The 26974-nt window shown below is 39.4% G+C and overlaps 1 protein-coding gene across 3 annotated transcripts in view; it reads right to left on the bottom strand.

Annotated features, from left to right (window-relative positions):
* ARHGAP25 (Rho GTPase activating protein 25) overlaps positions 1 to 26974 on the bottom strand; it is a 117779-nt gene that overhangs the window by 15283 nt on the left and 75522 nt on the right. For all 3 annotated transcript variants that reach the window (XM_007476277.3, XM_007476279.3, XM_001381666.3), the window contains exons 4-7: positions 22695 to 22811; positions 10885 to 11092; positions 6884 to 7016; positions 2119 to 2192 (exon numbers count right to left, since the gene is read on the bottom strand). In XM_007476277.3, coding sequence (XP_007476339.1) covers positions 2119 to 2192; positions 6884 to 7016; positions 10885 to 11092; positions 22695 to 22811 — 532 coding nt within the window. The remainder of the gene's footprint in view (positions 1 to 2118; positions 2193 to 6883; positions 7017 to 10884; positions 11093 to 22694; positions 22812 to 26974) is intronic.

The raw sequence follows: 26974 nt of genomic DNA on the forward strand, positions 1-26974 counted from the left end.
ACATACTCCTTGAACTCAAGTCAAGGACTCTGAGATTCACTATGAACATTGGAATGATTCCCCAAGGAAGATAGTGAAATAATCAGAATTCTAGGTGTTTTTATTCTATCTATGGTTAATTTAAATGGGTTATCTCTTACTATCTCTTCTTGAGAAGTAATATATAGAAGTGATTTATGTGGGTTTATTTTATATCTTGCAACTTTGCTAAAATCATTGATAATTTCAATTAATTTTTTATCAAATCTCCAGGATTACATATATGTCATATCATCTGTGAAAAAAAAGGATAGTTTTATTAACTCTTTACCAATTCTGATACCTTCAATTTATTTTTCTTCTCTTATTGCTACTGCTAACATGTCTAGTTCAATATTAAATTATATAGGTAATAATGGCCATCCTTGTTTTACTCCTGATCTTACAAGGAAGGTTTCTAATTTATCTCCATTACAGATAATGTTTGCTGATGGTTTTAAGCATATACTTCTTTATTAGTCTAAGGGAAAAATCCATTTATACCTATGCTTTCAAGTGTTTTTAATGGAAATGAGTATTGTATTTTGTCATAAGCTTTCTCAGCATCTAATGAAATTAATCACATTATTTTTGTTACTTTTTTCTTAATATAATCAATTATGTTAATAGTTTTCCTAATATTAAACCATATCTCCTTAACTGGTATAAATCCAGTTTGGTCATAATATATAATTTTGTGATATTGTTGTAGTCTCCTGGCTAATATTTTATTTGGACTTTTTGCATTTGGTTTCTCAGTAATTTGTGCCAGTGTCTAATATTCTATTATGACAGCTTTCCTCATGGCTAAGCTAGATCCACCATGTTTCATTTTAAACCTCCTGTCCTCCAGCTCTTTACCATGGGAGACAGAAAATAACTAGATACCATCCTTGGATAAATGATATCTTACACATTTCTGAAATCAAAAGAATGCTCAATTTTGTATTTGAATGTAGGATTTGTTGTTTAATATCCATATGACTCTAGGTAAATCATTTCTCTCTGTGCCTTTCTTCATCTTTAAATAGCTCTGTGTGTATGTACATGTGTACCTATGTATGCATGGGTGGGATGTGGGGATGACAATTGAACTAGAAGAACTTGAAGGTCCTTATTAATAAACTTGTGATCATGACAATTTAAAAAAAGAATTTTGCATTAATATTCATTAGTGAAATTGGTCTATAATTTTCTTTCTCTATTTTGGCTCTTCCTGGTGTAGAAAGGCATCTAAAGTCCTCCCAACTTCTCAAGTTGTCTCATGTTGGACAATGATTTCTCCCTGACTCTTAACCACTTTAAATTTCACTCAGAGGTGTTATTTTTAAACATTTGTTGGGGAATTTGGGGCAATCTTCTATCCTATTCCACAATCTTCCCAGAACACTTTTAAAATAAAATAAGTTCAGCGCAATCCATCAGGGTGATGGTATCCGTTCTAGAAGGAAGGGTTATAAGATCATAGATCTAGAAGGAAGGATCTTATAGGTCATCTAGTCCAACTTCCTAATTTTACAAAAGAGGAACCTGAGACTGGTGGGATAGAGTAACTAGCTTAATGTCATACAAATAGTAAGTGGCAAAGACAGAATTTGAATTCAGGTCCTCTGATTCCAAATCCATTGCTATAGAATCAAAGTAGGCTTTTCTGGTCTCTGAGATTTTTGAGTTTCTGATATTGCCTTTCAGATCCAGGACCTCAGTCTTTGTATCTCAGTCTTGTGAGTAGCCTTAAGGGAAGTCTACAGGGGAAGGAGCAGGCACAATCAGTTAGCCCACCAAAACCATACAGAGTCTTGGATTTGGAAGAGACTTCAGAAACTATCCAGACCAACCCCTGTCTACATTTGTATCCTTCTCAACCACAATCATCTAGCCTCTGCTAGAAGCCTGCCATTGGTAGAGTGGCCACGTGGGATCTTGAAGGTTCCACAGAAGAAATTCTGGTTCAGAGTCTCCCTATCACTGAGGCCTCCAAACACTTCAAACTAATTTTTATTATTATTAACAAAAGGGCTTCCTGCTGGTCTCACTGAAAAGTAGGAATGCCACGTCTTCGAAGACTGATCTTCCTGGCAAAGTCCTCATCATACATACCTACAGATGTAACTCAGGAGGTTGTAATTGTCTCGGGGAAGATTGGAAATCTGCTTTATCAGTTCCTGGTGTGCCTAGGCAAAATTAAAATGAAAACTGGTAAAAGATCACACGTCCTAAAGTTCATATTACAATAGCTTATATTCCTTAGGCTTTCGGAATCCCAGGAGAATGTAAGCTCCTTGAAGTCAGGGACTGTTTGGTTTTAGACTTCATATCCCCAGTGCCAAGCACAGCAATAGACACTTAATAAACACAAATTCCATTGAATTTGTAGACAGAGTAGTGCAATAAGCAGGAGAACTGGCCCCAGGGTATGATCCTGGCATTGCCACTTAGCACACATCACTTCCTGAATCCTCAATTTCCTCATCTGAAAAATGAGGTTAGATTAAATAGCCTCTAAGGTGTTTTCTGATTTTAAATTATGATCCTGTAGGTAGTGAGGTAGCTCAGTGGATTGAGAATCAGGCCCAAAGGTGGGGATATTGGGTTCAAATCTTGCTTCATACACTTTATCTTTCTACTGTGTGACCCTGGGCAAGTCACTTAACCCCCACTGCCTAGTCCTTACCACTCCTCTGCCTTAGAACCAATATATAGTGTTGATTCTAAGATGGAAGTTAAGGGCATATTTTTTAAAATAAATGAATCTGCAATCCTATTATACAAATTGGTAGATTAAGATACTTAGAACTGAACAAAAGCTATGGTACAAGCCATTTGCACCAAGTGTGTACTTACATTTTCTGACTGTGAAATAAATATCATTTTAAAAAGGACCCAATACAGGTTAAAGGTCTATTCTTGTTCCAATTCTCCTCAATTTCATTTCACCTGACCCAAGCCTATCCATCTTTTACTGTGGATCTAAGAGTTCCCAGACCCAGGGTCTCCAGACTCCACAGTCTCCAAGAATCTTCATTCTCACCTCTTCCCTACTTCCTTATCAAAAGTCAGATAGCCATAAAAATATGAGCTTTGCCTATAACAAGAATCTGGCTAACCTGTGTTAAAACCAGACCTTGTATCTTTGATGTCACCATCTGTATTGATTCCCCTGTCTACCACTAATACCAATCATGGATCAATGTGTACAGGTTTTCCTAATAAAAAGGTCTCAAGCTGGAGCACCAGAGAGCACGGTTCTAACCTCTATTCTGTCTCCTCATATTTTTCTTCCTCTTTCTATAATTCCTGCTACTTCATATCAGTTGTACCTCCCTAGTCAAAGGATTCCTGATCACACCAACAGTAACATCCTATGATCTTTGAGTTGTTGATTATCGATTAAATTCAATTAATTAATTAATTGTCAATTAATTTAATTAAATTCAATGAATTAAAAGTTTATTAAATGCTTTATTCACAAGAGCCCAGAGAAGCAGAGTAATACAGAAAGGGCATTGATCATATGCCAGGGATAGAGATGCAAATACAAGCAAGCAAAATAGTCCCTGCCATCAAGGAGTTTGCATTCTAATGTCATTATATCACATTCTAAAGTAATTCTGTTGTGTTGTTTTTCAGTCTTGTCTGATTCTTCATGACTCCATTTAGGATTTTCTTGGCAAAGATACTAGAGTGGTTTGCCATTTCCTTCTTTAGCTCATTTTATAGTTGAGGAAACTGAGGCAAACAAGGTTAAGTGACTGGGTACATAGCAGTGTCTTGGAGCAGATTTGAACTCACATCTTCCTGATTCTAGACTTGGCACTTTCTGCTGCACCACTTAGTTGCCCCAATGTATTTCTAATTACATCCTGATTCTAATATTACATTCAAATAATAGAATAATGTAATGTCCTATTATTCTATTTTTTTTTCTCTCTGTTCGATCTCATCTATTGGACTCACTGAAATGTTCTATCATTTGGATCCTCACTCTTATCATCCAATGTGTGGTTAGCAAATCACACCCAATCCCACCGCTACTTTTACATAATTTTCCAATTTAATGTGCCTTTACCGCTGACATGGATTAAAAATATAGATATAGATATATTAAACATTGAGATGAAAACAGATCCCTGGAATGTTGAGCTAAAGTCTGAAGCAAACTTTATTAGGAATAACCAGCTTAGTATAATGGAGAGTCTGCTGGACCAAGAGATCTGGGTTTGAATTCTTCCTCTGGAGCCCAATAGCCATGACTTGAGGACATTTCATTTCCCTTCTAAAAAGAAAAAAAATTCTTGCACTACTTCCCTCATAGGACTGCATGAAGAAAGTGTTTTGCCAACCTGCAAAGAACTTCAACAATGAGTCACCACTTAGTTTGGTCCTAAACTGAACCTTCTCCTTGTCTTTCAAAGGGATGATAATAGCAGCCTAACCTGCCTCACAGGGATTGCTTGAATTCTAAATGAACTAAAACATAAGTAGTGGGGCCCCCAAAAAATATAAATAACTTAATTTGCAAATAAACTAAATGCAAAATAGTTTTATTATAAGATAGCTGGGGAGATTGAATGAAAGTTGTTTCTTCAGAATGTCTTCTACTTTGCTTTCCACAGGAAATGAAAATCAAAACTAGTATGGTCCAGTGAATAAAAGACACCACCTGAGAAATCTCTAAGACTGTTGAAAAGCCCTTTCCTTGCAATGGGTCCTATGAAGTAATGATAGAAATAAAAGATCACTGAATTTGATCAGATTTGGGGTTGAATTTCAACCTTGCTCCTTTCTTCCTCAGTGGCTTCAAGCAAGTGATCTCCTCTCTCTGGGCCTAAGTTTCTTCATCTATAAAATGTCAGGATTGGAGATGATCTCCTCAGTCCCTTCTAGCTTGGAATCTGTGGCTGTTCACTGGGACAGTAAAACTCTCAGTCATGAAAATTCTATTGTCTATTAAATCCAGCTAGCTCAAAAACTCTTTGATGGTAAGGCAAAGGATTAGAATGCAGGCCCCAGACTCCTTCTCCTTTACCTTCTAGTCATGGTGATCCTATTACAGGGTCCAGGTATCAAAATGGACCCACAACATGAAGAGAAAAAAAAACAGAACCATCAAACTTACCAATGGATTAAATGTAATTATTTTAATGCTAAATTAAATAATTGCTTGTGCTTACATTTGGCAAATTTAGTTTTTAAAAAGGTGGGCAGAGATCTGTGATTAATTTGCTCATCTGACTACTGTAAGTTTATTGTTGCACATAAGTAGATTAGAGAAAAAGATTCATCAAGAATCCAAAATGCCCGCCCTTTGCTTGTGAAAAACCACAGCTTGTTCTGTCTACACTGTACCCCCAGCTGTTCCTTTCGCTTCTCGAAGAGCTATAATCTGAAAGTGATCACACCATAGGCTCAGATGAGGTTGAGTCGGTAGCCAGTGACCTTAGAGATGATCTAATCCAGCTCTTAGCTTTATAGGACAAGCACACTAAAGTCACCCTCACCCAGGATCAGCTAGTAAATGAGCAGCACACTTGCTCCTATGCCCAGGAGCCCTGACTCCCAGACCCATGTTCTTTTATTGCAATTTATAGGAAGTTGCCCTTAATACAGGTTCCTTGCCCTCTCCCCTTTAACTTCATTCCATCATCCCTCCCCATTAAATGGTAATAAACCAAAATGACTGTGGCTCCCTTGGCTTGGCACGAGGCTGTGAGCATCTCTTCTAAATCCACTCATTTACGGTGGTCATAACCCTAACTGGAAATACTTCCATCCAAGGCAAAAACAGATGGTAGTAGGGATTTGGGCTGGAGATGGGGAAAGGGGATTCATGCAATGATGCAGAGGATAGTGGGGCTGTGAGGGTTCTATTTTGCTGGTAAAGGCTTTCAGAACTTGCCCTTGGATGAAGTCAGAGAAAGCAGGGAAGGTGGACACCATGGGGATAGACCTGGGGTGGTGGGGGACAGGGGTGGGGAGGGGTTACTGTATTTCTTGTCAGAGTAAGCTGGTGAAGGAGTACAAGGTAAGGAAGCACCTGTCTTTTGGATATCAGTGTGATGAAGACTAAGAGAGGGATTGACAGAAGTCTTCAATTCCTCTTAGATGAACAAAGAAGAATTAGACTAGTCCAACTGGACCCCAGAGAACCAAACAAAAGATGGAAGTTGAAGAGAAGCTAGTTTAGGTTCTACATAAGGAAAAACTGGCTAAATTTTGCCCCATTTTTTACAACTTTAATTATAGCTCAGATAGGCATGAAGTCCACAGTAGATAAGTGCTGGGCTTAGAGACAAGCTGATCTGAATCCAGATCCTGTTTTGGACATTTTTTATTTGTGTGACTTTAAGAAAACTACTTACCCCCTTAATTTCCTTTAACAGCCTTAATTTCCTTATTTGTAAAAATGAGATTGGACTCAATCCCTTAGATTTAAATGGTCTCAAAGTAGAACTTTCTACTGGGATGAGAGGAGGGATTCTCTTCTTTATCAAAGAAAGTCAAGTGTCATTTTAAAAATAATTCTAGTTTATAGAATTTCTTAGGAAAATTGTATATTACATATGTATGTGTATATATTCATGTATATATATAAATAGATATAGATACAGACTTTTATACAATCATAGAATTTGGAGCCAGAAGGGACCTTAAAAGGCTTCAAATCCAACCACCTCATTTTATAAACAGGGTAAGAGAATAAAAGAGAAGATATCCAAGGTCATGCATGTAATAAGTAGTTGCCATTTTGTACTAAATTAAATAAGCTTGCTTTAGGACTAATTTGGGCAATTTTTTGACAACTAAGAAATTACTTTCTTTTAGAGTAAAAAAAAAACCAGGACCAGGAGCCATACAACAATACCTTTGATTCATCTGCATTCATAAGTTGGCCACAGAGCAGAAATCCTTCATATTGATTCCAGGGCACCACAGGGTCAGGGAGCTCTCGAAGGTAGAGCTTCAACAAGGAGGCCACAGTATGGACATCTGTATCTCTGAAAAGTAACAAGTAAGCTTGGCTTAAAGGAAAGCATTCAAAATCACATCCTAGAGTCACAAAATCTTAGAAATGGAAGGGCTTTAGATTATAAAACATGGAATTTTTGGAGCTGGAGGAGCTCTTAAAACAAAGAAAATGGAATGTTAGAGGAAAAAGTGACCTTAGTGACCATCTAATCTAGCTCCCTTATTTTTATTTCTATTATAATAATATTTTAAAATATATCTCATCATTATACACAGTAATTGCAATATTGTGGAACAATCAAATGTGATAGACTGTGCTATTAATAGCAATACAACTATCTAGGACAATTCTGAGGGACATGGGAAAAAGAATGCTACCCACCTCCAGAAAGAACTGTTGGAAGCACAATGCAGATGGAAACATAGAGTGTATCACTTGTTATTTGGGTATATGTTTGGGGGGTTGGGTTTTATAAGACTATTCCATTACAAAAATGAATCCTATGGAAATGTTTTATGTAATAATACATGTATAGCCTGGATTGAATTACTTGTCATTGATTTATTCAGGATGGAGAAAGGAAGAAGGGAGGGAGATGATATGAATCATATGACTTTGGGAAACTAATTTATAAAATTTGTTATTAAAATAAAAAATTTAATAGAAATTTAAAAATAAATCATCTTTCTCATTTGGATCATCATGGTAATCAATGTATGACGACCCTTGCCATTTCTTATGAAATATGGTAAAAGGTCCATCTGGTAACCATCTGGTCCAGAAAATCATTCACATGACCAAACCAACCTAACAGATGACTGCCAAGCAGGAAGCATGTGGTTCCCTTTGCTTATCAGCTATCAATTCTCTCGTCGTTATCCACAAGTAAAATTTTTAAGAGATTAGTTATGCAATGTGACAAAAAAGGATATAGATCACACTTCCTGTGCCCTCAAGTATGCAAAAGAAGGTGACTCTAACCTTTTAGCATTAAATCTGTGAAGTATATGGAGTAGATATTGAACTAGAATTGGAGTCAGCTCACCTAGGTTCTAGTCTTGGCTCTGCCATTAACTTCTATATGCCCTTGGATAGTCATGTCTCATTTCTATGAACTTTAAGAGTGACAAAGCATTTCCTCCCAACAAGGCTGGGAAGTAGCTAATGGAAATATCACTTATTCTTCTTTTTCAGAAGAAAAAACTAATGCTTAGCAAGGTGAAATGGGTCAGAACTAGCTCAGACCTAGGAATTAAGTACAAGCTTTCTGGCTCCACATCCAGGCTTCATGCTGCTCTCAAATCACACACCTATTTCTCAAGGCCCCTCTATGCCTTTGACCTGTTCTGTAAAAAGGAGCATAAACTAAATGAATCTCCATACATAGTCCCACCTAATTCTAACTATTTGTGGTCCTGTAAAAAGATATGGTCCTATGGGCAAAGAATGAGTGTCTCCATTCATTCTTATGCCCAAGGATCATTGTCCAACCAGACAGACGGCTAAAGTCTGGTGGGAATTTAAAAGACCATGAATAACACATGTATTTTTAAAAGTTTTCAGCAGCTTAGAATGTTCTACTTTCTCCCCTTTGCCTAAGTTTTATTAGCTATATTTCAAGGCATGGCTCAAAGCCCACTTCTTCCACATAACTAGGATCAGATGACTCAAGTTCAAACCCCAGCTCTACCATTTTCTATTTGTGTGACTTCAGGCAAGTCATTTAACATCTCTGCTTCATCATCTGCAAAATGAGGACATCAGATGACCTCTAAGGTCTCTTCCAGATCTCCCATGGTCTATTCCTGATCACCTCAGGCCACATTCATCTCTGCCTTCTCTAAGCTCCAATGGCAACCATCCAGAACCACTCAGTTTGGTGCCTCATTATTCTCTAATTCTGTTCTAAGTGTTAATCCCATTTCATCAGCATTGAGTACTTTTCCCCAAAGGGAGGAGATGGGGCATTGTGCCAATGATTAGGAACCAGTTAACAGGGTTCATAGGAAAAAACCCTCCTGGGGAAGGAAGATGTGATCTGAATCATGACTGAGAGAATAAACAGGAAGTCATGCCAGTTCAAGCATAAAGTGGAAGGGTAACCAAGTCCAAGGGCTATGGAGGTGGAAAGAGGCATCTGACAAATTTATCTAAAATCAGCAAACAGAGGTTAGGAGAACCCACCCAATGGTGCTAGTATGATAGTAATTCATGTCTATAGGTTTACAAAACACTTCCCTCACATTAACCTGCATGGCAGGTGATTTCATAATGGTAGATAAGGAAACTGTGTCCCAGAGAGAAAAAGTGATTTGTGGGTGGTCATACAGTAGTCAGTGTTCTATTCTAAAAATTTATTCTAAAGATAAAGATACAAGATTTATTCTAAATATTGTATTATTTGATTTCTAATAGGGCTCTGTAACATATTTTTCAAGCCTTTTTCCTCATTCCTTTTCCGAACAATCCTAAGAATGCCCTCACATCCCCTGCCCCAGAGAAGCTTTTAAATCTGGGATAATTGAGACTGAGAATATAAACTCCATCTTGTCCTATAAACAAAAACTAGTTTAGTCCAAGCATGTCTAGGGGCAGTATGGCAATGTCCTTGATTCCTCCATTGGAATGAACAGGAAAAAATCAATCTTGACCAGGCCTAATTTGATTTTTTTTTCCAACTAGATCTTCAAGGATTTTGGAATCCTATGATCAGGCATGTGTTTTCCCCCATCATCAAGAGGAGATCAGGGAGGGTCAGGAAAATATTAGCCTACTTCCTCATTGAGTTTCCACCAATTAGACATGTCTTCTGCTGTCTAGGGGAAAGCTGAATAATGAGCTTCCAAAAATGTTTTTAATGATTCAAGATACTGAATGAATTTGTCTTTGATCCCCAAGAAAGATCATGGAAAAATTAATTTATTGGTTATGACAAGCCTAGTCAAGCCTAGATTGATTCTTCTTACCAAGAAGCCAGTCTTAGAAATTTTATTCATCACAATATCCAAGCTAAGATTTAAACACAGCTCTCTACCCTTCCACAATGTCTATCACAGTCTCATGAAACTTCTCAGTCAAGATACTATCCTCTAATGGCAGTGACATACCAGTCTACTACCTCCATGATCCTGTGTTGGTAATCCTTTGGGGCCAGATACCCAACTACATTTTAAGCTTTGCATATTTTGATAAATATTTGTTTGATTGACTAATTGTAATGGGTATGGACCATCTAATTCTGCTCATAACTAATTCTGCTAATAACTGCTTAATGGGTAATGATGCAATTCTAGCAAGGTAGGAGATTTAATGTTGAGGACTCTTAAAGACAGTGAGACTATTTTGAGTTGTAGAAAGAACCCTGATCTGGAAGTTGAGTCAAGACCTTGTCTCTAGTTTTGATTCTGATAGTAATATGCTGTTTGGCTTTAGGTAAGTCACTTAATAGGACTGAAATAGACTTTATATCTCAGGTAGTCCAAACCCTTTGCTTTACAGATGAGGAACCTGAGTTCAGAAGAAATTAAATCACTTGTGCACCCAGCTCATAAATTGAAGAGCAAAGATTTGAGCTGGTGTAAACTAAATTCAATATTATTGCTCTTTCCACTAAGACAAAGTTCTCAAATACAGCATCAATCTTAGCCCAAGAATATCAAGCTAGAGGAATCACTGATCTAACCATTTCCTACTCAATGGAAAGAGCTACTAGATTTGTGTCAAAAGACCTAGGGTCAGAATTCTAGTTCTTCTACACAATATCTTTGTAATTTTAGGGAAATCACTTCCTTTCTCCCAGTCTTCCCTTTTTCTGATACTATTCAGGATAAGTGGTTCTCAGCAACTCTCCCTCTTAATCCAAGTGCAGATGAGCATTCAGGAAAGACTGGATTTACCGTTCAAAAGAAGGTCGCTCCCCAGCATCAAAGGCATCCCTCAGCTTCTTCACCAGGTTGTCCTGTCCAGGCAGACGAAAGATACCTTCCTCATTCAGGCCATGCTCTCTGATGAATTCCATGCATTTCTCTACCAGGATGGGCACTGAATACTGTCCAAATTTTTGTTCATATGCCACAGTCTCATCCAGTCGCTGACCAAATACCACTGAAGAGAGAAAAAGCAAAAATGGGGCCTGCCCACCAATTTCCAAACTTGCTGGTCCTGGTTTCCTCTCAATGAATTGTTCAATTTGTTTTGTCAATTCCACCTACTTCCCTCCCCCCACCCCCCATGCCAACATAAACTCTGTAGCTGGAAGGGACTTTAGAGATCCTCTAGTTCAGTATCTGTATTTTATAAATGAGGAAACTGGGACCCAAAGAGAAGAAATAACTTTCTGAAGATCACAAAGGTCAATAAATAAAATAAATAAACATTTATTAAGTGCTTACTATGTGCCAGGAACTGAGAAAAGCTTGCTACCTACTCTGAAAGCAAGCTACAGATTTGGGACTCAAATTCAGTACCCTCGACCCCAATTCCAATGCTCCTTTCCCTGCTCAATGCCTCCTCTGGTGGCTTGACCTTTTTAATACCATGAAGACTTTTAGCAGTCTTAGGGAAACCTATGGGCCCCATCTCAAGATGATAGTTTTAAATGCATACAATAAAATACGTAGCATTACAAAGGAAACCAATTCTATTGAAATAGTTATTTTAAAAAAATTGAGACAAGTTCTTGGGCTCCAGATAATTGCATTGGATTGAAAATCTGAGGCCCTGGCTTTGAGCCAGGACTCCAACACTCAATACCTATGTGACCTTGGGCAAGTAATTAAAATTCTGTTTCCTCCAGGTCTGATTGTTAAAATTCCAGTGTGTGCATTTTTGCCTCATATAGTGAAAAACACTGTTAATCAGGCCCTGATTGATTGCTTTATTGGTTTTCTAGGCTTAAGAAAATGTCTAAAATTACCAATTAAACTTTAAAAATGCAAAAAAAAAATTCTGTTTCCTCCTCTACAAAATAAGGATCATAATTTCAATGGATTATTGTGTTTAGAAAGTCATTTATAAACCATAAAACACTGTGAAAAAATAATAATGATAATAATAAAATATCCCTAGTGCTTACTTTATATATATTACACATTGTGCTAAGTGCTTAACAATTATCATCTCATTTGAAGTCACAACAAAGCTGGAAGATAGGTGCTGCTCTTATCCCCATTTTCCAGATGGGGAAACAGAGGCAAAGAGAGGCTGTGACTGTGTGCCCAAGGTCATAAGACTAATAATAACAAGAGTCTGAAGCCAGATTTGAGCTCTGATCTCCCAGACTCCTGGTCCAGCACTCTCTCCACAGTTAGATGTCACTCCTCTCCCCATACCCTATAGTTCAATCAAACTGACCTTTTCCTCAAATGGGATACTTCTCCCATCTCTGGGTCTTTGCACAGGCTGTTCCCCAATGCCTGAAAATCATCCTGCTTCTTCTCTGCCTCCTAGAATCCCTGGTTTCCTTCAAAATTTATCTCAAGAGCCTGTTTTTATACAAAGTCTTTCCTGCTCCTCTCTATCCCGCTCTTCCCTCCTCATAACTGCTCACAGCTTCCCACCAAAATTACCTCATAAAGACTTAATAGCTCCTACCCTGCAGAGCTGTTGGAAGAATCAAATAAAATACTTCTAACAGGCCCATAATCATAATAATTGCATCCTATTTTAAAGTGGGGAAAGTACATCATTTATTTGACTCTCACAGCAACCTTATAAGGTAGGTTCTACTATTGTGCCCATTTTACAGATAAGGAAACTGAGGCTCATTGAGATTAAGCAACAGCTAAGTTGGATTTGAAATCAGCTCTTCCCGATTTCAGGTCTAGCACTCTGCCCAGTACCCCCACCTAGCTGTCTCATGTCTCCCCATGTAAAGATTAAAATTTAGGGGAGACTGAGGCAGGTAGAAATTAGTTTCTCTATGTAAGGAGTATTATATTTTTAGAGGTTTATTAAAAGTTAAGGATTAAAGAAAATACAGAATAAGAAAAAACACGTGCCTAGGCCAGAGGCCTAGACAAGATAACCTCACATCATGGAAGAGATGCCTCTGCTCCAAAACGGAAGTCCAAAAAGAGGGCCAAAAGCCTTTGCAATCAGCTTAAATCCCTTCTCGATCTCAGCCCAGTTGAGATTACAAAGCATTCTGGGGAAGTGGAGCAAAGGCTTGTGGGGGTTGAAGTCCAGAGTTCAAGTCCAATTTTACACCCAATAAAATACAGGTTCTTTGAAAGAGGGACTGTTCTGCCTTAGCCTTGTATCTCTACTGTCTGACACATAGTAAATGCATAATACAAGTTTGTTGATTGAATGATTACTTTACAAAACAAAATTTTGTTTGCCAATCCTTGGCTACCAAAAGCACAGATGTCAGGTCTGGACCCAAACCTTTCATTTACTGAATCTAGAGAAGTTAAGTGATTTCTCAAAGGTCACAGGGCTAATAAGTAGTAAAGTCAGGATTTGAACCCAGTCTAAATCCAGTGTACTTTTATGAACTCATGAAGTTTACAGTTTGGTAAGGAAATAAGCCAGAAATACAAGTAGCTGAATTGCAAAGTTGTAGAGCAAATATCTCAGAGAGGTACAAAATCACATCCCCTGGGAAGTTTTAGGTCCAGGCTTGTTGCCAGTTTTAGGAGGAAACCAGGGAAGGCATCCTGGAAGAGAACCTTCTTTGTTGGGATTAAAAAGAAGAGAGGAATTGAGTAGCCAAAGAGAGAGAAGGAAGGCTTTCAGATACAGATAAGAGATTTGGCCCTGAGATCATTCAGTTGTAGGGTCATGGATCCCAGTATCAAAAGTTCCTAGAGGAGCTGCTAGGTGGTTCAGTGGATTGAGAGCCAGACCTAGAGAAGGGTGATCCTGGGTTCAAATTGGCCTCAGACATGTTCTAGCTGTGTGGTTCTAACCAACTCACTTAACCCCAATTGCCTAGTCCTTGCGGTTCTGCCTTAGAACCAATAGTTGGTGTCGATTCTAGGACAGAAGGTAAGAGTTTAAGAAAAAAAGATCATAGAGCTGGAGCTGGCATGGACTTCAGAGGTCATCTAGTTCAGCTCCCTTCTTTTCACAGAAGAGGAAAGAGGCATGGAGAGGTGAGTGCCTTGCCCCCAAGTCAATAAGTGACAGTGCTGAGATGAATAGAAATGGAGTTGCCCAGCATAGAACTTAATTTCCCAGGGGCATATTTGAAAATATATTGCATTCATATTAGAATATGGAACTTGAAGATGGAACCATATTTTTGCCTTTCTTTTTTAGCCCTAGTTAAAACCAGCTTAACACAGGGTCCAGCACACAGGAATCAGTTAATAAATGCTTGGTGACTGACCAACTGAACTGCCTTTTGGTAACCAATCCAAGAGAGGCCAAGATAAAGATCCATTGCAAGACAGCCATGATCCAGTCATGATGAGTATGACCTCCAGTGGTACAGACCAAAACCCCTCTACACCGTGATAAATAATTTTACCAGCTGCTGTGGCCAAAAGAAAAAGAAGAAAAGATAAAACACTAGCTATGGTGGCTAGCCCTCTGCACTTTTCTAGGCTGATCCTTGGTCACCAGATGCACAAGTCTGCTCAGATGCCAAACTTTTCCGACTTGATAGAGGCTATTGGAGCTTAGGTTCCATAAACACAGCCTTCAAGAAGCACATCAATCAATCACTCAGTCGACCAAGGAGCTTTTATTAAGTGCCTACTTTTTTCAGGCAGTATGTTGAAAGTTGGGGATACAAACACAAATAACGAAAAAATCTCTAATCTCAAGGAAGCTTAGATTCTAACTAGAGAAGCAATAAGTACATGGATAAGTATGTAAATAGGAGAACAAGACATGGAGAGAGGGAGGAGGTGGGGAAAGTGGGGGAGGAGAGAGAGATTGAGAAAGAGAAAAAAGGGAGAGAGAAGGAGAGAGAGAAAAAAGAAAAAGGGGAGAGAGGGAGAGGGGGGTGGAAGAGACAGAGAGGGGGGAGGGATAAAGACAGAGACAGAGAAACAGATGGAGGGGGGAGAGACAGAGAGGGAGAGAGAGAAAGAGAGAGGGGGGGAGAGAAGGGGGAGAAGTAAAGAGAGAGAAAGAGAGAGAGAGGGAGAGAGAAAATAAAAATTACTTTTAGGTAGTAAAGGAGAGAGCAAAGACACCAACAATTGGGGGTAGGGACAAGGTTGGAAGGTAGGGAGAAAGATCAGGAAAGGCTTCCTGTAGAAACCCATGTTCCTTAGCTGAGATGAAACTTCAGTGTGAGGCATGAATGGAGGTCAACATAGAGAAAGCAACAGCACTTAAACTTCACGGTTTGTCATCATTTCTGTAGACACCTCACCATGACTCTGAGGCAGGCAAGGTAAACATCACTATGTCATTTTATAGAGGAGGGAAGTGGCTTCGGATTTTATTAGAAACAACTTTAAGTGAGGGAAGCGGAGTCAAGATGGAGGCTTAGAGACAGCAAAAGTTTAGATCTCAGCAAACCCTTCCTCATCAAATCAAAAACACAATGATTTGAGGGGACTGAAAACCAAATCTAACAACAAGACAGAGCTAGGGAACCCTCCTGCTGGACTCCACTTAAAAGATATGCCCCCCGCCAAAAGCCTGAACTCTAGAACACACAGGTTTAGGGGGAAAGAAAAAGGAAGGTCCCAGGACCCTTCCCTCACCTGCAGTGCTGAGCCTCCAGTGGTGGCTGGAATCTCTGGGCGGGCAAGAGCGCTAGTCCAGAGGGAATACCTTGCTGGCAAAGCTGTGCCAGGCTCAGGGCATTGAACACAGGTGGCGTAGAGGCAGCTGGAGGAGAAGTGCAGAGGGGCAGCCAAGACACTCCATCTTGCCCCCCCCTCCCCACTTCTTGAGGTTTTGACCTCAGGGCACAGCCAGCTTTGCAGATCAACTCTACCCTGGCTCAAACTTGTCAATAGGGCAGATAAGAAGCCTTGAGAGGGCAGGGAAGCTCAAGCTCCGACACCCCTCCCCCACAGACTAATCTGAAAGCCTTGCTGACTAAGAGAGTGAAGGCTAACTACAGGCAAATGAGAAACCCAGCTCCTTTTCAGCTTCTGCAGCTTTTGGAAGAACTCAAAATGCAATTCAAAAAACAATTAAGAGAGGCTGAAGACAACTGGGAAAAGAACTTAAAAAGCAAAATAAGTCATCTGGAAACAGAAAACAGTGTCTTGAAAGCCAAAATTAACCAGCTTGAAAATGAGGCCTGCCAGAACACACTAAATTCATATTGTGCTGGATGAGCTTTTAAATTCACTGGGAATGCAAGAAGCAATGGATGCAAATTTCAAGGTAGGGAGTATAGGTGTTATTTATCCCCGTTTTACATATGAAAAAAAAATGAGGACTGTGGAAATAGAGTGATTGGCCCAAAGAAATTTAAATAGTAAACAGCTGAGCTAGTATTTGAACTCATCTCCTAATTCTAAATCTAGCATGTTTTCCACAAAAGGCAACTGACCTCCCTGAGTACTGCCACTTGGGTCCCAGATCTGTGTTCAAAGAGGACTAAGTGAAAGAAAGCATGAGTTGATGTGAAGAAACTCAAAACATTCTTTCCTGACATGTAGGACATTTATCTCACCTTCATGTATTAAAGAGCATATTTTTTCCCTTAAGATTCTTCCGATTCAGGATTTGTTGCACTTCCTGTACTTACTCAGAGGTTTAGAATTCCTGGATCTTGTCTAAACAATTTGTCATCTCAGATCAAATTAAAACCAAAAACCCTTGGAACGAGAGAGACCTTAGTTTATTACCTAGCCCTCTATTCTTTTCAACTCCCAGCCCCAGTGTTCTCCTGATGACTGACCACATTCTCCTGTTAATTGAAATTACTCTGAATGAGTTTCAAAAATCAGTAGATGAAGGGATTTCAAAGAAAGTAAAGATCACGGATGGGCACAATGGACAGAGGATAAGAGGAACTGTTCTCTCACCCAGTTGATTTTTTTTTTACTTTCATGATGGGGCTATTTTTGTTTGACCTTCATTTTCTAAGAGGACCAATGACATGATAGGGTAATGTCTTGACTTGAGTGTAAATTGGATTTAAAAGAAGTAGAATTGTACAAAGTCATCAGCCTCATTCTCTTCCAGAATCCTTGAAGTCCAGTGGCAGGACAAAAATCAAGACAACTGGCAATGGCCAGGGATACTGTGAATGGCCTTAGCACCTTCCAAGTCTGCCCCAGCTCTAAACGCTTCATAGCATCTGCTCCCACCACCTTCATGGCCTTTGGAACAAATTCTTCACATATTTGGGGGAAGCACCCCCCACCCAACTTACCAACTCAACCTGCTTGAATCCATCTTCCAAGATAGTTTTTACCAGAGTGTGGTTGCTGCTCTTGTTACAGCTTCTTGAAGCTGAACCTGGAAAGGGCTCAACAAGCCCTCATGTCAGAGGTGCTGGTCCTCCCAGAATAGCCCACACAACCCATGAATGGGGCAACACAGTGGAGAAGGAAGAGAGATGACCTTCAAGTCTGACATCTACCTCTGACTTCTAAGCTAGCTATCTACGGCAAACACCTTTATGTCTCAGAGTCTCGATTTCCTCATCTGTAAAAAGCTTGTGCCACTATTTGAACCACTTAAGCGTCAGGGTTGCACCAAGGCAAGTAAGTGCTTCATAGATACTCTAAAAACATAAATGGTTACATCACTGCTACCTGAGTAAAACCTTCAAGACTCTGACCCAGCCCCCTCCTTCCACCTCCGTTACCATAGACCTCCGCTTTTCTCCCTTTTAGTGTCCGGTGCCAACATCCATTCCCACACAGAATCTGTACTTGGGAAAGGATCTTGACAATACGTTCATGCTAAGATATTAATGAATATTTGGACCATGTATTGATTCTGTTTATACATGCAAAGTTATACATATATTCATATTACACATACACACATTGTTTCCTCAGTGAATAAAAGGAGGCAGCTAAGTGGCTCAGTGGATAGAATTCCGAACCTGAAGTCAAGAAGACCCAAGTTCAAATCTGGCCTCAGACACTTACTGGCTATATAACCCTGGGCCAATCACTTCATCTCTGTTTGTCTTAATCTACTGGAGAAGGAAATGGCAAAACACTCCAGTAACTTTGCCAAGAAAACCCATGGACAGTATCAGCATGATATGGTCCACGAGGTCCCAAAGAGTCAGAATGAACAACAACAACATTGAATAGAAGCTGTTTAAGGGAAAGAAATGTCCGATAACTTGTCTTTTATATCTCCAAGACCAAGCACAGTGGCTGATATATAGGAAGGGCTTAATAAATGCTTGTTGATTCACCCATTGATTGTCCTGGATGCAAACCCTGCCTCTGTTTCTGTGTGACTTTGAGTAAGTCACTAGTCCAGAAGAATGAGTTTCTATCCCCCTTGGGGATACTAGCTGCAAGATCCTAAGCAAGTTATGACATCTGTGAACCTCATCTTCTAAATGGGAATAATAGTAGTGTGTTCCCCACAGAATTATTGTGAAGTTCAAATGAGATGATGCATGTGAAGCATTCTATAAAAAAGGCTATTGTTAGTATCACTCCTTGATTCATGACGATGAATTGTCATTCATCTCTAAAATTAAATGGTTGGACTAAATAACCTATAAGGTCTCTTCTAGTTCTAAATTCTTATGATCCTGTCATTGACAGGACTTAATAGGGAATCTTTCCAAGGCTTTTTGTTTTTAACAGACAAAGGTTCTTTGAATCCTTTGGCTTGATTAAGTCAAAGGAATGAATTTTTCTTTATGAAATCTCATACATTAACAAACCCTCAGATTTCAAGCTCAGAAATTTAGATTTTTGTCCTATAGGAAATTGGGGCCACAAAATACTTATGATCAGGTAGAGACAAGAAAAGTTCTATACATTATTTTATATATGTGATATATATATATGTGTGTGTGTATGTGTATATAGTGAAAAGATCAGGTCTGTATATTATTATATATAGTATGTGTGTATAATATTTATGTATATGTGATACATACAAGCAATATAAAATATGTACACATGATATATGCACATATATAATAAATAATATATACACTCAGATAACATATACATACAAATGATATATATTTAATACATGCTGTTAGAGTATAGGGAGAATAGAATGGAAGTCAGGAGATTATTTAAGAAGCAATTAGAACATCCTAAACTGGAGATGATAAGGACCTGAACTGGAGTAGCATCCATGGGTGTGGGAAGGGATGATTAGATGTGATAGATAATGAGGAAGGAGAATGTCCAGGATATGGAGACTGGTGGATATGGCATGGTGGAGGAGAGGAAAGAGCCAGTTAACTGAGATTTTGACAATGTGGATACCATCAATAACAATGGGGAAGTTGGAGGGGTAGGGGTAGGTTTGACTTGGGTCAAAGAGAGGAAGGTAATAGATTTTGTTTTAGACATTGTTATGTTTATTCCTCGGTGGTTTTTCAGTTGTGCCTGACTCTTCATGACTTCATTTGCAGTTTCCTGGCAGATACTGAAATGGTTTGCCATTTCCTTCCCTGGCTCATTTTACAGATGAGAAAACTGAGGCAAACAGGGTTAAGTAATTTGCCCAGGGTGACCCAACTGGTAAATGTCTGAGTTAAAACTTGAACTCAGGTCTTTTTGACTAAATCTGGGCCAACTTTGTCCACTGTGCCATCTAGCTGCCCCATTTTAGCCATATTGAGTCCTAACATTGTGTTCCCAAGATTCAGGGGCAGGGAGGAATTAAAGCTAGATCCTATCAAAAATAATTTCCTTCTGTGACCTCACAGTTCTCCATTCCTGAGACTATTATGTCTGCACTCAGTGACTTCAAAATCATCAAAGCATATAAAGTGCTCCACAGATTTATCTTCTGCTAAAGAAACCACATTTCTCAACTATTCCCAATTTTCTTCCTACTGACTCTCTCATCCCATACCCACCTCCCATCACACCTCCACACAGATCTGCTTATAAATATTGAACACAAAGCTGCCAGGAAATACAATAACAATGTATAATGCCTTTGTTTTACATTTCATTATCCATTCAGTTCATACTCCATGGGTTGATTACATATCTACTCTTGTCAGCTATCTTGTCAGCTTGTCAGCTGTCTCAGACAGCTAGGAAGTTGTCTGAGTCCAAATTTGAACCCAGGACCTCCCATCTCTAGGCCTGACTCTCAATCCACTGAGCCATCTAGCTGGCCCCAGTTTCCCTGTTTGTAAAAAACAAGGTGTTGAACAAATCATATACTTTCAGTCTTAAGAGGAACTTCCGTTTGTAGAATCTATAACCGATTCTCTCTAGAACCTCTGAAGCAAGGGGCCATCTAGCTTTTTCTGGAAATTGTTGTTCAGTTATTTCAGTTATGTCCAATTCTGTATCCACTATGCTATGTTTAATAGGTGTTTGTTTATTAATTAATTGATTACCCTCATTTTAGGATTATTGCCCTTGAATATTTATATATGTGTGTACATGCTTCATAAATATTAATATATATACTTTATATAAACATATTTTATGTGCATATACACATACCTTAGATGTATAAATGTATATTCATGCTTACATATGTAGCCTCCCCCATAGATTTAGAGCTCAACACATACCTAGATGCCATTTAGTCCAGCCCCTTCAATTTTACAGCTAAGGAACCAAAATCTAGACTAATTAAATTGTGTAAATAGAACTTTGTATCCTTGGGATTCATCTCCCAGGATTCCTTTCCTCTTTTGTCCCCACATTACATCCTTATGCTGTGTCGATAAAGTTTGCTGTAACCCCAATTTTTTCTCTTCCTGTACTCTCCTCTCTTTCTCTCCCACTCTCCATGTGGTCAGGAACCTCCTCTTTACTAAGGCTATCACAACCCTTTACTTCAAGTTATTATTAATAAACCTTATAAAAATATAATACTTGGAGTATTAGATATAATGTTTAATCTTACAAAATTATTTGCCCAAAGTTATTCCGGTAATAAAAAACAACAGCAGGATTTAAACCCAGATCCTCTAACTCTAGCTCCAACATTCTTTCCACTATTGCAAACTGTCTCCCATGGGAAAGACTCTATTGAATTAGGATTCAGAAATAATGCTTTAAAGTTTATAAAAATAAAAGCATTAAGTATAAGTATGGGGACTTGATCCAGGAATCCATAACTTTTAGGAAGCAGTACAGTCCAAGAATCCATCCTTTCCTATATAGTAGTCCAGATTCAAAGCCTCTTAGATTTCAGACTTCTAGAAGGACTCTCCTGAGAAACTCTCACTTTTGTCCACGGCTTTCTCTTTCCAAGGCTGCCACGTGGTAGAGAACATGCAGCCTACCCCCAGAATTCAAAGCACACCCTTGTGGCTTGAATTGCCCCAGAAGGGAAACAACTTTGAGGCTGCTAGACAAAGCAACAGCCTTTAAACCCTTCTTTTCATCCCACAGAAATCTATACAGATACTCATCCTTTTATAACTACTCTGAGGGTTTGGAATTCCCCAGAAGAGACATAGATGACTGCTACCCTGGAGTAACAATTGAGTGTAAAGTCCCAAAATCACTTGCTCCTCCCATATCATGACTTTAGCCCTTTGTAACTGCTCCTCCTGGCATGGGGGCCAAGTGGACAACTCCCTTAAAACAGATAACCAAATTCTTGACCCTGGGGTTACTCGTGGGGCAAATCCTGAGAAGGCTATTGTCCCCCCAATGCCCCTTACCTGCTGAAAAGATAGGTTTGGGGATCACATTGCCCAGGAAACCCCTCTTTTCCAGGTAGAAGGCCAGAAATCAAGACCCCTGACCTTACTAGAAAGGCTACCTTCGGGAATTTTCACCAATTCGCCATTGCCTCCCCAAGGCTAGCACCAAGAACTAGACAACTGTCTGGGAATTCTCTCTTTGGGCCAAATGGGTGATAGCACAAGTAGCTCCCAGCTGCTTCTTCCCCAAGCAAGTGATAGATAATTCCTGGTTGGGAAGATCCTCCCCACAGGCCAAGACCTGTTCTCTGCTATACTCTTAAGACCTCTTGGGATCATATGTCCCTCGTCCCAGCCTTGGGGAGTAGTGACGTAACCTCTCAACCCCACGCCAGGCATGAAAAAGGGAACCATGTGGCCGAATGGTCAGAGTTCCTGAGAAACGCCTCTCTCATAGGCGACCTTCAGAAAAAAAGAAAAGAAAGGCAAAGGGGAAAGAGCAGGCCAGAGGAGTTTTCTCCTTTGATCACACATTTCTTGAAGCTTACCTCAGAATATGTGCACACAGCCGATGCCATACTATCATGACCTCGCTAGTTAAATCAAAGGAAACCCAGTGATAGAATTAATGACCAAGTGAGGAAAGTTTGGGCAACAGAAGCTTGGAGATAAGAGACCTGAGTTTAAATCCAGACTGCAACAATTGTGAATTGAGTGATCCTACGACCCTCAATATCCCTGGGCCTCAGTTTCCCTAACTGTCATATAAGGATAAAAATGTTTTAACTTTCTACTTCCCAGAAAGGTTGCTCTTTGACATGCTTTAAATCTTTTTGCAAAAGAGCAAGTCTTTCAGCCCACATTAGAGAGATGCTCTCCGACTGGATCCATTCTGTACCCTCAGCTTCTCAAAGGGGTGTGGGCCTGGCTTTGCCTGCCTTCAAACCCCCAAAATGCCCTCATCAAATGTCTTGCCCATGAGTGACATGCAGTGGCCAGTACCTCCAGATGGCGCTCCAGTGACCCTTCGGATAGATTTCACCCACTCCTCCATCTCGGACTGTGAGCTGGCCATGAGGATGTAGGGGTCCTGTCCTGCTCGATTCTGGTCCCATGAGGCTGCAGGAAGAAAAATAATCATGAGAGGCTAGGACCAGCAAAGGGAAAGAAGATTGCAGAGGCTTAATAAATGTGTATTAATCAATCGACAGATCAAGCTCTCGTGACTTTAGAAGCCAGAGAAATGATACTCACATTGATTTGGGGATCACCCAAGTGAAGCCAGGCAGTAATAATAATAATCACTCATACTGCTAAGACAGGCCAAATTGCTTACCCTCTCTGAGATGGGGAAGAGAAGGGAGAGAGGGAGACAATTTGGATCTAATCATTTCACAAAACAGATGTTGAAAATTGTTACATGGAATTGGGAAAATAAAAATTTTTAATATTAAAAAAATAAACACTCATCCTTATATATCACTTTGAGGTTTACAAAGTGCTTTCCTACAAAAGCCATGATCTCATTGATATCTCTATAGGGCTGAAAAATGAAGTAATATCATCTCCTTCCATCTCCACCCTCATCCAGCTACCTACTGGAGTTCCCTAATTTAGACTTAGTAAATGTCTAATAAAGCTCTCTTAAATTGCATTTGTTGAATGAAGCACATGCTCTCTCTGTCTTTCTGTCCCCGTTTCTCTGACTCTGTCTCTCTCTGTCTCTGTCTTTTGCTATCTCTGTCTCTCCTTCTTTCTTCTCTGCCTCTCTCTGCCTTACCTTGTTTCCTCTCTCTCTTCTCTCTTTCTCCTCTCTGTCTCTTCCCCTTTCATCTCTCTCCTCTTTCCTTCTTTTTCTGTTTCCTCTTTGTCTCTCTTTCTCTGTCTGTCTCTCTATTTCTATTTGTCTCTCTCTGCCTCTCCTTGTTTCCCCTCTCTCACCTCTCTCTTCTCTCTTCCTCTATCTCTTTCTCTCTCTCTTCTCCTTTCATCTCTCTCTTCTCTTTTCTTCCTTCTCTGTCTCCTCTTTGTCTCTCTCTCTCTTTCTGTCTCTCTGTTTCTATCTCTGACTCTTTCTCTTTCTTCTCTATCTCTCTCTGCCTCTCCTTGTTACCCCTCTCTCACCTCTTTCTTCTCTCTTCCTCCATCTCTCTTTCCCTGCCTCTTCCCTTTTCTCTCCTCTATCTCTCCTTTCTCTTTTCTTCTTTCTCTGTCTCCTCTTTGTCTCTCTCTCTTTCTGCCCCTCTCTGTTTCTATCTATCTCTGTCTCTCTGTATCTGTCTATCTATCTGACTGTCTCTCTTCAACTCTGACAGCACAGAGAAAAACCCACCAGATTTGGAGACAGAATTTAAGTTTGAACTTCATTTCTACTACTTCCTACCTGTATGACTCTACACAAGTTACTTGACATCTCTGGGCCTCAGTTTCCTCACCTGTAAAATGAAAGGGTTGGACTAGATAATATCCAAGGCCCCTTCCAGCTCTAAATCTATAGTCTTGTGACCTACAACTCAGAAAAAGGAAGATATATACTCCTTAATTGTTTTTCTTAGATTATAGAATTAGAGATTTAAATTTGAAAGGGACATTAGAGCTGGAATTCAATCGCAGGGTTCTTCTGCCTGTAGATCCAGCATTCTTTCCGCTATACCACACTACCACAGTTAGCATATATAGTGACTATAGTATTGAATTTGGAATCAGGAAGGCCTGGGTTCAAATCCTGCCTCAATTGCTTACTAGCTGTATGACCCTGGGCAAGTCACCTAACCTTTCTGAGTCTCAGTGTCATTATCTATAAAATTAAGGCAGTGTATTCAATTACCTCCTAAGACTCTTTCAGGCTCTCCAAATTTTTGGTATTATCATCATCTACAATGGAGTTGATCAGGATCTCATTTTTTATCAAATGTGATTTGAGGAAATTAACTAACAAAAAGTAGAAACTAATGGGTAGGATTTTTTTAAAGGTCTTGGGAAAATAAAAAAAATAACAGCAGTGCCTCTTTTAAATACTTTAAAACTTTTAGGGGGCATCTGGGTAGCTCAGTGGATTGAGAGTCAGACCTAGAGACAGGAGGTCCTAGGTTCAAATCTGGCCTCAGCCACTTCCTAGCTGTGTGACCCTGGGCAAGTCACTTGACCCCCATTGCCTAGCCCTTACCACTCTTCTGCCTTGGAGCCAATACACAGTATTGACTCAAAGACGGAGAGTAAGGGTTTAAAATAAATAAATACTTTAAAACTTTTAAAAGAATTTTTACAGACATTAATACATCCTTTCCAGTTCCCTGTAAGGATAGGAATTATTTAATTATTATCCTCATTCTGCAGATGATGAAACTAAAATACAGAGAAATAAAATTGCTCATCTATAATCACAAAACAAGTTAATGGCAAATCTGAGGCTCCAACCCTGACCGCCATATTCTCAACATACCTTCCACCAGATCATACATCCTCCCCATTTGATCCTCACATTAAATTGGTCCTGATATTTGGCCTAACATTTGATTTGACCCTGACATTAAATGATGCATTTGTGTGTGCATATATATATATATGAATGTATATGTGTTGAATTGTTTTTGTTGTTCAGTTGTTTATTATGTCTGACTGTGATTCTGATTATTGCTTTCTTGGCAAAGATACCAGAATGTTTTGCCATTTTCTTCTGCAGTTCATTTTACAGATAAGGAAACTGAGGCAAACAAGGTCAAGTGATTTGCCATGGGTCACCTGCTAGTAAGTATCTAAGGTCACATACATGTACATATATACGTTATATGCATACGTTTAAGTGTGTATATATGTGTGTGAATAATATTCAGCATATTGTCTAGAATACAATGCCTCAGCTAACACTAAATCTAGGGTATCTGGCACTATTGTTTATTTTTAAATCCCATTAAGAAAACAAATTGTCTCATTGATAGTGTTTCTGGCTAGACATTTTCTATGGAGTGTGGTGCTTCTGGATAGGAGACCCAGGTCTAATGATTACCTGGGCAATAATGACTTGGAACATAGTAAATTCCCCAATCTGGAAGATGTTAAGAGGAAGCAGCGTAACCATTTCTTAAACAGTATAGTAGAAAAGATTTTTATGGGCTGCTAATAGATGATGAAGCACCAGGTCTAGAGTCAGGAAGACTTTAATTCAAATCTGACCTCAGATGCTTACTAGCTGTCTGACCCTGGGCAAGTCACTTAATCCTGTTTGCCTCAGTTTCCTCATCTGTAAAATAAGCTGGAGAAGAAAATGGCAAGACACTCCAGGATCTTTGCAAAGAAAAGCCCAAATGAGATCATGAAGAGTCAGATATAATTGAATAATAACAAAATAGATTCCTACTCAGTTATAAGTTAAACTAGATGACTCCTGAAATCTTTCCTATCTATGAGGTTCTCTGATTCTATGGATCATTCCCCTTTTATCCCAATAATGAACCTATAAATAATAAATTAATACTACTAATAATAAACCCAATTAATCTGAATCATTTAGCATTGTCTGCTGCTAATCTCCATTTTGATACTCTAGACAAGTGGTGACCAATCTTTTAGAGACCCTTTGCCATTTCTTGCCCCTCCCAGAGACTGAGTGCAGCCCTTCCTCAGCACCACCTTAGTCTAGACAGGGGAGGGAGGAAGCACTCCCATTGGGCTGCTGAGCAGAAGGGCTCCTAAAGGGAGTAATGTCCTCAAGAATGATAGAGATGGAGAGGGAAGCATCTCAGTCTGAGTCCCTCTGCCTTTCTCTACCTAGTAACAAACTCTGGCCAGTGACAGCAGGCATACTCACAGAGAGGGCTCTGTGTGCCTTCTGTGGTATATGTGCTATAGGTTTGCCACCACAGCTATAGACTAATAGAGGGCTGAGGTATTATTGGGGTATTATCTTTTTTTGGTTCTTCAGTCATTTTAGTTGCATCCTACTCTTGATGATCTCTTATGTAAAAACAAAAACAAAAAAAAAGTCAACAATATTTGGTAAACAATAAAGGGCTTCCTTCCTTCCTTCCTCATTCTAGTCTCAAATCTCTCCAGACTCTACCCTCTTTCTCCTTACCTGTTATATTCTCAACTTTTGCCCTTCATTAGTGACTTCTGAGTCCTACCCCAGGACCACCATTTTAGGAAGGGGTCCAGCCAATGAATTACTTCACTTTTACTTCAGCACTCTCCCATAACTACCTCCTTTGCCTAGTCTACTGGACTGACCTGTGTGGAGATCTTTCCTCTGTCTCCCCCACTTTCCACATATAGGCTATGCCCCT

This window comes from Monodelphis domestica, chromosome 1 (genome assembly GCF_027887165.1).
Source record: "Monodelphis domestica isolate mMonDom1 chromosome 1, mMonDom1.pri, whole genome shotgun sequence".
NCBI classification, from domain to species: Eukaryota; Metazoa; Chordata; class Mammalia; order Didelphimorphia; family Didelphidae; genus Monodelphis; species Monodelphis domestica.